The sequence below is a fragment of the Chiloscyllium plagiosum genome, unplaced genomic scaffold (genome assembly GCF_037043375.1).
Source record: "Chiloscyllium plagiosum isolate Xiang-an unplaced genomic scaffold, Cpla_swu_hap1 HiC_scaffold_7, whole genome shotgun sequence".
Lineage (NCBI taxonomy): Eukaryota > Metazoa > Chordata > Chondrichthyes > Orectolobiformes > Hemiscylliidae > Chiloscyllium > Chiloscyllium plagiosum.
The window spans coordinates 44,773,218-44,788,437 of record NW_028270145.1 but is presented as its reverse complement, the minus strand read 5'-3'; the positions used below and the strand labels follow the sequence as shown (position 1 = coordinate 44,788,437).

The 15,220-nt window shown below is 38.7% G+C and overlaps 1 protein-coding gene across 2 annotated transcripts in view; it reads right to left on the bottom strand.

Annotated features, from left to right (window-relative positions):
* Positions 1-15,220, bottom strand: part of pde1a (phosphodiesterase 1A, calmodulin-dependent) — a 605,934-nt gene that overhangs the window by 401,644 nt on the left and 189,070 nt on the right. For both annotated transcript variants that reach the window (XM_043693462.2, XM_087988965.1), the window contains exons 3-4: positions 12,412-12,522; positions 3,803-3,829 (exon numbers count right to left, since the gene is read on the bottom strand). In XM_043693462.2, the coding sequence (XP_043549397.1) occupies positions 3,803-3,829; positions 12,412-12,522 (138 nt within the window). The remainder of the gene's footprint in view (positions 1-3,802; positions 3,830-12,411; positions 12,523-15,220) is intronic.

The following is a 15,220-nucleotide window of genomic DNA, read 5'->3' as shown; positions in this document are numbered from 1 at the left end:
ACACTGGTTTGAGCAATGAAGCAAAGTGTGCCAAATGCCTTCTTTACCACTCTGTCGCCTTGTGAGGCGACCTTCAAAGAACTATGTACCTGAAGCCCTAAGTCTCTCTGTTCAACAACACTACCCAGGTCCCTACCATTAATTGTGTCAGCCCTGCCCTTGCTCATCTTACCAAACTGCAATACCTTGCATTTATTAAATTGAACCCCACCTGCCACTCCTTGGCCCACTGGCCAATTGATCAAGATCCCTTTGTAATCTTAGATAACTTCCTCACTGTCTACTGTACCACCAATTTTGGTGTTATCAGCAAACTTACTAAGCATGCTTTCCATATTGTCATCCAAATATTGTATACAAATGGCAAGCAACAGTGAACCCAGCACCCATCCCTGCAGAACATGACTGGTCATAGAACTCCAATCCAAAACATAACCCTCCACTCCCACCCTCTACCTCCTACTGTCAAGCCAATTTCGTATCCAATTGCCAAGCTCTCCCTGATCCCATGTGATCTAACTTTACTATCCAGTCTACTATGCAGAACCTTGTCAAAGGCTTTACTAAAGTCCACGTATACAAAGTTTATTTCTCTGCTCTCATTTATTTTCTTGGTGAAATCCTCTAAACAACTCAATCAAGTTTGTGAGACATGACAATCCACACACAAAGCCATGCTGCACATTCTGGATTACACAGAGAGACAAACAGGGTCTGTTGCACCAACAGGTCCCTGCCTGAGAGTTGCAGGGCCATCTTCCCATTCGCCAAAATCTTTTGGGAATGCCGTGATCAAGCAGGTCAGGTTCCAAACACCAGTCATTGTCTGGGTCTTCAAATGTATTCCATGCTGAGTTCGATAAAGTTTTGATTTACAAGAAAGTTAAGGATATGGGGCCAGGCATGAAACTGGCATTGATGGCACAATCCAGTCAGCCATGACCTAATCAGTATTTCAAACCTCCTTAGGTATGAGGGTTGAGGAGTGGAAGAGAGAGGATGGTGAGGGTGATGGAGGGATTGAGAGAGAGGATAAAACATTGGGAAGTAAAAGTAGAACTGAAAAATGAATATTGAGAAAATGCGGAAAGGGTAATTGGGGGAGAACGAGGAAAGGGGGAGTTAATTGAAGGGTAGAGATGTAAACATTAATAACAGCGAGATGAGCTTAGAGTTTAAAAGATTGAGGAGAGATCTAATAGAATCTTACAAGATAATGCATGGCTTGGAAAGGGTGAACGCTGGGAATTTGTTTCTGTTAGGCAGGGATATTAGGACCCGTGGGCACAGCCTTAGAATTAAAGGGGATCAATTTAAAACGGAAATGTGGAGACATTTCTTCAGCCAGAGTGGTGGGCCTGTGGAATTCATTGCCACAATGCGCAGGGGACGCCGGGACATTACACGTCTGCAAGGCAGAGACTGATAAATTCTTAATCTCGCAAGAGATTAACGAATACAGGGAGAGTGCAGGTAAGTGGCGTTGAAATGCCCATCCGCCATAACTGAATGTCGGAGTGGACTCGATGGGCCGAATGGCCTTACTTCCACTTCTATGTCTTATGGTCTTATGGTCTTAAAAGAGCTCTAGAATTCCCTCTTATCATTTTCCATCCCTCTCCTGCTTTAAGACATTCCTTAAAACACATCTCTTTGGGCAAGCCTGTGTTCATCTTTCCTCTATTTCCTTACATTTCTTTTATGATAATGCTCTTGTGAACTGCATTGGAATGTTTTACAATGTTAAAGGTATTATATAAATAGATGTACTTCCTGTTGAGGTGGAAAGAGGGTAGATGGGAATTGGAAACATACATGTGCAAGAAGGGATGGGAGAACAATTACAATATAATACATTAAAATCTATGCCAGTACATCGTTTCATTTCAAGTCATATTTTGCTAATTGGAAAATCCATAGGGAACCTGTCAACATCTATCAGTAGCACTAATGACTGCAGGTAATACTGCCATAGACTTGAACAAGTTTAAAAGAGCTGTCAATGTAATATCAGATTGGAAATCAAGGCCTACTTCAAATGGGGCTCTCTAGCCTGACATCTGTTGAATACCTGGAAAAATGACAAAGTACAGCTAAATATGGCGATTCTTTGAAGTTCCTGCTGAAGATACAGCGGGAAATTAGAGGAGCTCTGCAAAATTCAAAGTCTGAAGAGTTTTCCCAAAATTCCAGTCAAGAATGTTCTGCCAAAAGTTCTTTGGCCCAACATGTAAATTCTGTTTCACTCTCCCTAGATATTGCCTCGTCTGCTGAGGACTTGCAGAAAGGATCAGACTGGCCCAGTGATTTAAATTTCAGACAGTATTGATACAACTCACCAGCAGAACATTAGCAAAGTCATATTGGTTCTATTTCAATATGATTATAACTATATTTAATTTAACAGCAGTTGAGTCCTGCATGATTTTATGTAAGATGTTAAACTTCCATCATTTGCATTAAGTGGTTAATCAGGCAGCTGTGTAACAACTTGCAACATTCATAAAAAAAAAGACAATATTTACTTATATAAAACTAATGGTGCCCAAGAAGAATATCTCAGAGTGACTGAGGGTAAAAAAGGCAGCTCTACTTAATTCAGGATGACAATGGATTGGTTGATTGGCTTCTTATGAGTTACACACTTGAAACATGACTTATGACATTGCTAGATAGACCTCGACACTCTTCATAGTGAGGCACATTTGACATGGTGCATCTCAATAAGCAGGTACTGGACATGCTAAAGTAATGCTTACAATACCTGGATGGTGCCAGGGTATCTATAATATTCCCTGAAGAAAGTTGTCAGAATGTGAGAGATAGTTTTATGTTGCATCACGTTATCATGAAATGAGAATTCTACTTTATTTCTTTTCTTTTGAGAAAAGGGCATAAACATCTATGAAACAAAAGATTGACGTGGTAGAATTAGTGTCAGGATTGACATTGATTTACCAGGTACTGAGTAAGAAGCTGTATCCTTTAGATCCGCTTCTATATTGGGAAGCCATGCCATATTGCTGCAGATTATTTGGAAACAAAATTTTGAACAGTGATCGGCAAGTTCAAGGTGTCTTTATTTCAGCAATAGTGAACATATAATACGTTTAATATTATGAAATGGGGCCCTTGTCTTAATACACATATAGAAAGGAGCAGACTTCTTTCTGCTTCTTGAATGTCTCTGTAAGTTGCCAAACTTCACTGTGATGAAGGTGGGGCACATAAGTCTTAGACTGCATGACTTTGAATGTTGGAATGCTCAAATGTCTGTTAACAAAAGTTCTCACTTCTGGTCCCACTCTTATACTAAATGACCTATAAAGAGTAAGTGGAAGCTCAGTTAAGAACCTAATTGTGCAAAAAGGCACTAAGTTTTTGACCATCTTTTCAAATTAAATGACTTCCATCGTACAAAGAGAAAATCTTCCCACCCACCTCATTAAAACTTATCAAGGGCCAATATGAACTCAACAGATAGGATAACATGAATCTATTCACCGTACTTTTAACTAATCATTTTCAATATTATTTTGCTTGCATTAATGCTACAGAATACTTCATTGTCTAAAGAGTGTAATTATGCTGCAGCTAAATTCTCACAAGTATTCAAAAAATACATTCTCCAATGTGCTAAGCTTTGTAATGAAACCATACATCAATGCAAATCAGACATCTCCAAATACGCCGAGTTCATGAATTTATTGGAAAAATTCAATTAAACAACAAAAATTTTAAATAAAGGACATAAGTCATACTTCGAGATGTTTTAAAATTAGTGCTAAGTAAATAGCCTTACCTCTGTGATGTGTTTTTGTATTTCTGTCTGTAAGAAAAATGTTACATTAGCTGTTATTTGCCCTTCAGCATAAAGACATATCATGAAATGATTACAGTTATAACAGGCAAAGATTATGATTCCAAAATTCTATGAGCCAGGAAAAGCAATTCCATGGCACAACATCTGTATGGCAGCGATTAGTTTAATTGGCATTTGGGATTAAATTGGAAACTAGCAGAATTCTGCCAATGTTCAACTGGTTGGAAAATCCTATCACTTTTCAGTGTAAAGCTATAATGTTCACACCCACGGAACAAGAGTTGGAGGGTTAGGAAGTTTTCCAACTCAGAGGTGACGTTCAGCATCACAAAACACCCCGATTCCCATTAAACCAGCAAAAACAGCTAGAAATCAAAATACTGTGGGACGCTGAAACTCTGAACCAAGAACAGAAAATACTGGTGATACTCAGCAGTGCTTAGTAGCATCTGTGGAGGGAAAAACAGAATTAGTACTTCAGATTGATTATCTTTCATCAAATGTTAAGTGGTTCTCTCTCCACTGATGCCGCCTGACTTACTGAGTATTTCCTGAAGAATAAGCCAGCAATTTTAAAACTATCTGCTGGAGTCTGTCCAGACGACTGCTGCAGCATGTCAAGCAGACCAGAACAGATCTGCTTGGAAGCAGAGTGACTTCCCACTTACCGTGCCTGCTCTCAGGATTTATGGTTGTCTTAGGAATGCTGGGAGTGGGAAAAGTGCAGTTTTGCTTCATGCCAGATCTGCCCCTCAAATGAGCTACAACATTAGAGCTGATTTGTGCAAATAGAGAGTGAAATCAATGAACTAAGGAAAAGAAAATCCAAAAATGAACATCCAAATTGGGAACTTGTTTGAGATATTAGACTTAGTTTGTCTAAGACAAACTATTGATTATAGAATCTTCCTATTTCAGACTGTAATAACTAGAAATATCTTCATGTCCAATTACCTTTTAAAGACACTTTTATTATGTGAGAACATCAACTGTATAATCCCAAAATATTAAGTATTGATAAAATGACAGTATGTAATTACATGCAACACTACATTTTAAAAAAAAGCTTACACTGGCTTTCAACCAAAATATGAAGCTTGGCTGTGCCTGCACTTATCTCATTCTAATGATAAAATCCACCATAGCAATTTGCAGATTTCTTTTTAACTTGACTTTAGAAAGTGCTACACTGTTATGCTACAGATCTACTAGAAGCAACACAGGAATAATTATTTAGATGTTTTTAGTCACCACACCCAACATGATGTCATTTTGCCATCAACAAATCCAATTTTCAGCATCATCACTTGCCCTAAGTCTTATTTGCTCAGATAAAGAATAAAATGAAACTTCAGTAACAACCGCAAGTCTCAACTGTCTTTCATTAAAAATGTTTTAAAGAGATAGTTCAATCACCAGCTCCAGTAGCTTGGCAATTTATTTCATTAAGGAAGACATGAGATTGCTCCATCATTTTCAAATGCACTGGACCACGATCACTATTCCACTTAAATAATTAAACCCAAAACACTTACTTTAATGAAGTCAATTACAATTTCACATTAATGGAAGCATGGATTAATGAGGACAGAAAATGGTTTTTGGGCTTTCAAAGAATTTCCCTTAGATGGTTATGTTCTTCTCCTGCCAAATAAATGATTCTCATTTTCTAAACTCCTTATTTTATATTGTGAATGAACAGCAATGGAAATAATTTAAATATACTCAAATACAACAAATACATATTTCAAAATTGTAGAACGAAATACGGGCCTACTTGTCTTGAAATGATAAAATCAGTGACATTCACTTTAAATTTAGCTGCCCATAAACATCCAGCAAGCACCAGGAGGGTGAACTGGCATATCATGATGTCAGTTAGAGCCTAACAATGATTCAAATCTGGCAGCATAACGTTTGAGTCAACGTTTCATCTAAAGCATTCTCTTAACTTCAGACAGCTGCATGTGTATTTGGCAGCAGGAAGGGACCCCTTCCTCCCCTCACCCGCAAAACATTTTTCTGGGGAATCATCAATTACTTTCAGGTTAATTTCTGAGTAAAATCTACTTAACTTGCAAAAGTGCTTGAGGATTTACATTGTTAAAAATGGTAAATTTGGAGTCAATAGTGCCTGGTTTGACACAGGTGAAGGTCTTAATTCTGATTTGAAGTGTTCTGCTCAGTCATAGGTGCTCTAGTTTCCATCCCTATTAGTCTGAAGTCATCTTAAGCAGAATGAGCACAGCTGACACAGTAGAGGAAGAAGAGGGGTCTCAATGTCAGCACAATTTTCCTCTTACAGTATGGAACAGGCAGTGTGATGTCTCCATGCCCTTTGCAGATGTACCTGCAACCTCGGAGCAGGGCAATGATGACATTACCCCTTTAAGAAAGTGAAAATTACCCAGAAAAGAGAGACTGAGGAACAACAAATCCTAGAAGGTCAAAAGATCATCTGAATCAACGCTGTGGGCAGGAGCCATTGGGTTACCTTACCCATTCTTTTCCCCTCAACCCATTAAGTCATTTTTTGCCAGTTCCTGTCTATATGTGTGTGGAGGGGGGAATTTATGAGGGAGTTAGAGTTTTAATTACTTGAGTTCTATGTCAACAAATTACAGTGATTTACCTGCAGCTTTAATTCTTGTTAAGTACAGAAATCTAGTCAGAGTTCTTGGCTTTCCAGGGTCTAAACAGAAAGGTGAATTGGGTATACTTTGCAATCTTCGATTGTTATCTTTTGTGATGATTCTGGGAAAGATTGGGTTTGACTTCCAGTGCACTGTCCCAGTGAGGCATGATATGAGCCAGTTGGTTGATCAAACCTGCTCTGCTAATCAACATGATTATGGCTGATACTCTATATCAACACCATATTCCCAATATCTCCCCATACTCCCTTAACTTCTAAAAAATCAATTCATTTTCTTTTTGAACTAATTCATTGTCTTCATTTCCACAAGTCTACTTCCACTTCTTGAATTCCTGCAGAGTTTCTACCTTCTGTGGCAGAGAATTTCACAGGTGCATCAGCCTCTGAGTGAAGAAACTTCCCCTCATCTCAGTCCAAAACAACCATCCCATTTGCTGAGATCATGACCAGCATGCTCTGGAATCCCCCACAGAGGGAAAACATCATCCCTGCAACCAGCCTGTCCAGCCCAGTCAGAATATTCTTCATCAGTCACTTCTTCCTCTTCAATTTCAGATTCTGCACTACTACTTGTCAATGACTGAATTGTGATATATTTGGGTGACATGGTTGTCCTGACTGGGTAGTTGGTCATGTATATACATTATAAAATACCTAAGGGAGGTTTGCAGTATGATTAAATGTGTCAAACAATGGCAGCACAATAAATATGAAGTGTGAGGTATGGTTGATTGAAATTTCTGAAAGGTGAGTGAACAACTGTGTGAGGCAGTGTATTGAGAGTTGCATGAGAATCATGGTTCAGTGCATTTGGAGATATATTCACACACCTTGATCACTCATTGAACTAACTGAACTTCTTGTGGCACAGCATCCAGGTCCTCAGAGCTACAATGCTGATACTAACAGCTATCTGATCCCATTGGCATAATACCTTTGCAGTGTCTCTCTATGGGTTTCCGGGTTCATGCGAGCAAAGGACATCTCCCTCCTCTTCACAACCTCCTTCCCAAAATATCCATTACTGTGTCAGCAAACATATTATCACTCTCTTTCGCTTGCGTCTTTCCCAAATGAAACTTACTCATTAAATAACCTCGAGTACCTACGCAATTCAAGATACACTATCCATTTCATAGGTGCAAGCTGTCTGCAAATGATGTGGGCTAACTCTACCTTGTGCTAGCCTCTTATATCTTTTCTCTGTCTCTCTCTATCTGCTCAGTTATGTCATCAAATCAACAATGAATATAGCACTGGTTACACATTGCAATCATATAGATGAAAAGACAGCAGCATGCCTGCCCATGACCTGCATTAGAACAAGCAGATACAGGTTAATTATACATGGCAATCCCAGTGCCTGTTTTGAGTATGTGGTTTGCACCAAGAAAGTTCACACCACATGAGATCTATTAACTCCATCAATTGTTTTAGTGCGGACAAAGTCAAGGGCCTAGTCAACTATGGTGGAGAGGAATCATGATCTCCAGCACAATGCTACCAACAAAGACACCTTTCCTGTCCTTCCCCATTACAGCCTGGTCTACTCTTCAATCACTCCACCATCACTATCTTTCCTTCCACGAAAGCTTCCCATGCAAATACAGAAGATGTAACACTTTCCCCTTTGCCTCATCCTTTCTCGCTATCCAGGACCCTAAATAATCCTTCTGGATCAAAGAGCAATTTAATTGTGCATTTTTTTTTCAATTTAGAATACTGCATTCACTGCTCATGATGTGTGATCCTCTATACTGAGGAGGCCAAATGCAGCATCTCATCTTCAATTAATGACAGGCTTCATGTCTCAACATTAAGTTCAACAACTTCAGATCATAACTAACACTACCATTTGTTTCTTGACAGCATATCTTGATAATGATTATGCCAGTGCCATTTATACCTCCTCCATTTATATCCTTTATTTGTCGCATTATCATCCTTTTTCATCTTGCACCTTCATCGCCTTTGTCATTTAGTCCACCCCTCTTCCAGCCAAAAATAGGCATCTTTCATTCTTTCAGTCCACTATTCCACCTTATCCTCTGTTCTCTACCTCTGTGTTAGTTAAATATTTATTACATCTTTTCTAGTTCTGATGAAAGGTCATCAATTTGATAAAACTCTATGTTTCTCCCCACAAATGCTACCTGATTTGCTGTGTATTTCCAGCATCCTCTGAACATATTTCAGATTTCCAGCATCTGCAAAATGGTAAATTTGAAGAAAAAAAAACAATACACCTCAACAAGGAGCAATAAGGTTTTCTTTGGCTCCTGGTACATTTGCAATTTATAAAACATATAAATATATGCAAATTTTATGGATAATTGTTATATAACAAAAGTGTGCTCTTAAAAAAATGGATGTGATCTAATTTGGAATCCAAATGGTTGGAAGTGAGAATCAGGAAGGGAGCTGTGACCTTGTTGGTTATTTATAATACACCTCCAAATAGTGGGGAGGAAGTAGAAAGGAGTATTTATCGGCAACTTATGAAAATTCTCAGGACAAGTAGGGTTGTAATAGTTGGTGATTTCAATTCCCCAATAGCAGAATGGGAAAAAGGCAGAATATGGGGCACAGAAGAGATGGATTTCCTGCAATGTGTGTGGAACACTTTCTGGAACAGTACATTTCCAATCCTACCTGTGCTGGATCTGGTCCCAGCAAATGATGCAGGCCAAGTGGAGAATGTCCGAGAGGGGGAGAACATGAGAAAAAGCGATCGGAAAATAATAAGGTTTAATATTAAGTTGGAAAATGATTAAGATCCCAGACTGGAAAAGGGGTTTAAAAGTTGAACTGATGCACATGGTTGGAAACACATTTTGGTGGATAAAACTATGGTTGAAAGATGCGAGAATTTAAAAAGAGAGATGAATAGGGTGCAAGCTAGGCACAGCCATGAGAAATAAATACCTGGTATCCAAAAGGTAGAAATCCTAGATAACTAAGGATATTAATGAAAAGAAATAAGGAAGCATATGGGGCATACTGGAATAATAATCACAATAGAAATTAGGAAGAGGATCTCAGATGCAGGTTAGAGGCCAAGGCTGGAATAAAGAAGGCTAAGTTGAAACATAAGGAAAGGATGACAGGCTGCACTAAAAAGAATCACAAAATATTCTTCAAACATACCAATACAAAAAAGATTAGGGAAGGATAGAGTGGGACCCATAAGGAAAAAGCAAGGAAAGCTGCTCACTGAAGCAAAGGGTAATGCCAAGATACTTAATAAATACTTTGTTTCTGTCTTTAACAAATTACAAAATGGTAACATTGGCCCAGTTGAAAATGAGTTTTCAGCAACTGAGTAGTATAGTCTTAGATAAAGAAGAGGTGCCAAAAAGGCTGGCAGTGTAGAAGTTGCCAGGCCCAGATGGGTGCATCCTAGATTGCGAGAGAGGCATGGGAAAAAATTGTGGAGCCATTGACAGGGGAAAATGATAGCCTAATGGTATTATCTCTGGACTGTTCATCCAGAGACCCAGGTAATGTTACGGGAACTGGGTTTGAATTTCACAATGGCAGATGGTGGAATTCAATAAACAAAAGTCTGGAGTTAAGAGTCTAATGATGACCATGAATCCATTGTCAATTGTTGGAAAAACTTTGGTTCACTAATTCCCTTTAGGGAAGGAAACTACCATTCTTACCTCGTTTGGCCTATATGTAACTCCAGACACACAGCAATGTGGTTGACTCTCAACTACCCTCTGATCAGTTAGTTATAGGCAATAAATGCTAGCCTAGCCAGTGATACTCACAGCCAGTGAGTGAATAAAATACATTTCCAGGGTGAGTTCTTCGGGGACTGAAGGTTTGCAAATGTGATGCCATTATTTTGGAAAGGAGCAAAGGACAACCCAGGAAACAAGAGACCTTTCACCTTCACATCAATAGTGTGAAAACTGATGGAGGTGACAATATGGGATAAGGTAAATGTACACTTGGAGAAAAATAAGGTAACACTAAATAGTCAACATGGCTTTGTCCAGTGCAGGTCATGGTTGACAAATTTAATTGAGTTCTTTGATAAGGGGATACAGGCAGTGAATGAGGGCAGTTCTGTGGGTGTATATTTGGACTTTCAGAAAGCATTTAGTACAGTGCCATATGTCAGATTGGTTAGCAAATTTTAAATGCTTGGGATTGATGAGTCTTTGGCAGTATGGATTAGAAGTTGGCTAAATGATAGGAAAAAGAGGGTAGGTATGGATCGACATTTCTCAGATTGGAGACAAGTTGAAAATGGTATTCCCTAGGGCTCAGTGTTGGGACGCTTGTTTTATTCTGATTTGTATAAACAATTTGGAATTTGGTGCAGAGGGCAAAATCTCTAAATTTGCAGATGATATTCGGCTCTTGAGAACAGTGAATTGTGAGGATAACGCTGAGCGATTTCAGACAGACAATGATAAATTGGTCAAATGGGCAGACACCTGGCAGATGAATTTTACTGCAGAGAAATGTGAGATAATGCATTTTGGTCAAAAAAAAAGAGAAACAATACAGGCTTAAATGGTACAACTTTGACAGGAGCATAGGAGCAGGGAGATTGGGGATACACTTGAATTATTCCCTGAAGGTGGCCAGGCAAGTTGAAATAGTTATTAAGGAGGTTTATAGGATCGTTAGATTTATAAATAGAGCATAGAATATAAAGACAAGGAAGTAATGCTCCAGCTGTACACATTTGGAGTTGTGTTTACAGTTCTGGGCACCTTATTCAAGGAAGGATGTTAAAGCCCTGGAAAGAGGGCAAAAGAGATTTACTAGAATAATGCTGGGAATAGGAAGTTTAGATACAAGGAAAGATTAGAGAAATTGGGGTTAATCTCGTTGAAGCAGAGAAGATTTAAGGTGAAGTTCAAAGTTTGTGAGAAGATTTGTAGCTCGGGTGCTCGTTGCTGTGGTTCTGTTCGCCGAGCTGGAAGTTTTTGTTGCAAACGTTTCGTCCCCTGTCTAGGTGACATCCTCAGTGCTTGAGAGCCTCCTGTGAAGCGCTTCTGTGGTGTTTCCTCCGGCATTTATAGTGGCCTGTTCCTGCCGCTTCCGGTTGTCAGTTTCAGCTGTCCGCTGTAGTGGCCGGTATATTGGGTCCAGGTCTATGTGTTTGTTGATGGAGTTTGTGGATGAGTGCCATGCTTCTAGGACTTCCCGGGCTGTTCCCAGGGAATTCCTAGAAGCATGGCACTCATCCACAAACTCCATCAATAAACACATCGACCTGGACCCAATATAACGGCCACTACAGCGGACAGCTGAAACTGACAACCGGAAGCGGCAGGGACAGGCCACTATAAATGCCGGAGGAAACACCACAGAAGCGCTTCACAGGAGGCTCTCAAGCACTGAGGATGTCACCTAGACAGGGGACGAAACGTTTGCAACAAAAACTTCCAGCTCGGCGAACAGAACCACAGTTAAGGTGAAGTGGTCAAAACTATGATCAATTTTGACAGGGTAAAGAAGGATATTCACTCTCCACTAGTTGACATGTCAGTAACTAGGAGACAAACTTTCAAGACTGTCAGTAAGAAGGCTAGGAGTGAGATGAAAAGGAGCTTCTTTACTCAGAAAGGTGTTTGGATTTGGAATGCGCTGCCTGGGAGAGTGGCTGACGCAGATTCCATATGAAGTTTCCGAAGATATATATTTAACAGTAATTAATTTAGGGGGTTACGAAGATTGGGCTGGAGGTTTGACTAGTTGGGTAGCTCTTTTGGAAACTGGTACAGACACAATGGGTTGAATGGCCTCTGGTACTGTAAAATTCTATGATTCTTTTAAGTCCTTTGGGATGATCTGATGTTTTCTTCCCTTTTAGTGTGAACAAGACTTTACATTGGAGATGAAGAATGTAGAGAAAGCAGCATTACATGTTGACAGTGTAAATATTCATCATTCAGAGAATACTTACATCCCCTGCAAGCGAATCCACATTTTCTCAGTATTGTCTGGTTTTAGGAACTCAAGACAGCTGCTGTCAAATTCCTTCATCTCTGCAGGCGAAGCTTCCATGGTGAAAATTCTGGGATTAAATAGCTACAGTTAGACTCAAGCTCAACAACTTTAAATATCTCTCAGTGCATGGTATTTCCCAACAGCCACATTCAAAATATTTTGTTTTAATAAAGGATCAGAATGCTTTTCCTGTACTGCCAGTGTGAACTTTCTTGGCACTGTTCTTGTATGTAAGGTGGCGCTAGAATTTAAAACAGCAAAGCAAGCACAATTAGTGAGAATAGCTGTATATTAAAATGGCAGATCCATATTCTGCTATGAGATATTTGCAATAAGAATTCAATATTTCAATTTCTCTAAAGAACCTATTTTCAAATGAATATAAAAGAATTAGATATTGACCACACTTCTAATGAAACTGCTTAAAGATCAGGACAAGAAGAAGCACAGAGAAGTGGGTCATTACCATTACTTCCCTGTACTCCTGTTGAAGATAGAAACAGAGGTGAATGATTGTGCAATGCTACATACAAACAGCAAAAGAACAAATCGGTGAAAAGAATACAGGGGCAGATCGAACATCTCAGTAGAGGACAGCATCACCTTTGAAACCAGAAATCCAGATAAGATGGAAACCATGGAGCTCCACAGGTCGCTATTTAAGAAATACACGTAACTGGTAATGCTGAAGTCACAATTATTCACCCTCTCCTAGCAACTCTGCTCAGTAGGTAACTGTCAATTTATCCAAGAGAGTTAGTAGCTGCACAACTCTATCAGTATAGCGCATCCTCTTAAATTCATCTGCAAATCCCACATCTAAGCAGTATTCAAATATATTTCATTGGAAATACAAAGTAAGTTCAATGAATATCAAATGCTAAAATCCTTATTTGGTCACACCATTTAAATTATAGACATTTACAAGTACCAAGATCTGTAAAATCCCTCATTCTCAAGTATTATAGGAAGATTAATGAAACATAATGATCAGTTAAAAAGCAAACAGGAAGGGTGCATTATTTGTGAAATATATGACACTAAAATATAAAAGATTGTAAATCCTATTTATTTTATGCATCCATCTTTAGCAAACAAACTGACCTTAATTCCTGCCAGGCTTGAGCACATCAATTTCAATTCTACCATTGTACAACATTGGTGCTGCCAGTTACCCAGTCTCATTGATTGTTAATAGCTGCATTATTACAAGTGCCCGATGTGAAACTATAATAGTCAACAAATGTAATTCTATATGATACATAGGTAAGTGACCAAGGTTGCAATATATGTTAAAATATAATTTCATAGTATGTTAATAGATGAATAGGTTCCTCATTGTGGGAAGCTGTGTTTAAAAGTCAGATCCCTGCACTCTCAGGTAATTGATTGTATGTGATGCATTTGGGATGTTTCCAAGAGATCTGATTGGTGCTTTATAAATAGATCATATCCCTTTCTTTACTATATTAACCTTCTACCTCTTAGGCCATCTCATCTGCCTGACAATATACATCTGTTAAAAAATCAGTAAGTGTTACGAATTATAACACTTGGAGATTTGTCCATATATTTGCAATGCAGCTCTTCTAATTCTCCCCATTCCATAATTACTATGTCTATATCATAATCTGCTTTATTGTCAACAAGACTATGATATAGAACCAGGTTATAAATAAATTTGAGAAGAGAAATAGAATGATCAAATAAAAACATTACAAAAGTACAGTAAATGAGACAGTCAAAACAGTGACTGACAAGAGAATGAATAGTTACATGCAAGTCTCTCCAAAACAATGAACAGTTAAAAAAAAATTAAGATTAGGAGATTCTGACTTGTTTTGATTTCACTTCATTTCAGGTTTTGACAGCAGAACAGGAGATATTGAATCAGGCTCCATGTCAACCAGAAACCCAAGTACAGAAATAAAGAGCAAACTATTCAGTTTGGATATCATAATTTGAATGTCAGAAGGCATGGGCTTCTGCAGAACCCAGAAGTCGAAAAGGCAAACTTTCCTGGCTGATGTATTAAAGGCCTAATCTTCCAGTATTCCCATGCCTTTGGCTTAGCTCTAAACTTCTAAAGCTAATAACATTGAAAAGAGCCGGTGCTGTACTGTCAAATGGTATAAATGAATGAAAACAGCATGCAACCATGCAAAGCCATTTGACAATATTTATCCATAATATAGTTGACAAAATAAACAGCTATTCTTGAGCTATGTATCTTTAAACCTAAACTGAAAACAAGGTATAAGGAGAATTAAAGGCAGACTAGGACCATCAATATCAGATTGTGATTCCCCTTGTAGTAGACTGTGTAAAATGGCACTGAAGATTAGCACACCCAAATTTAAATAGCATTGGGCTGTAGGGAAGTCACCCAACTCTCTCTTCATTTTTATTTTCTCTGGTTTAATTGGACATTACATCACCTATCTCACAGAAAGTGGGTCAACCAGCCTTTGGCTAGGTCTTCATAAGCTGTTCCAAATTCCATAGTGGGAGATATGGAAGTGCAGACTGGGAATCTCTCTCTTCATGATTATCTCCTCCAACTTGAAGAAATATCTGGCCACTATTTGGTCCCCCTTACAGAAGCACAGCAGAGGTCAGGACTCACTAAATTTGGAATTTAAAGCTTTGTTTTTTTTGCCAACACTGCAGAATGAGAAATGTCAGTACTTTAACAGCAGCTGTCAGTTGTTTCCATCAATACATTTTCTCCTTTGTTTTATAAGGTACTTCATTCCACATATGCA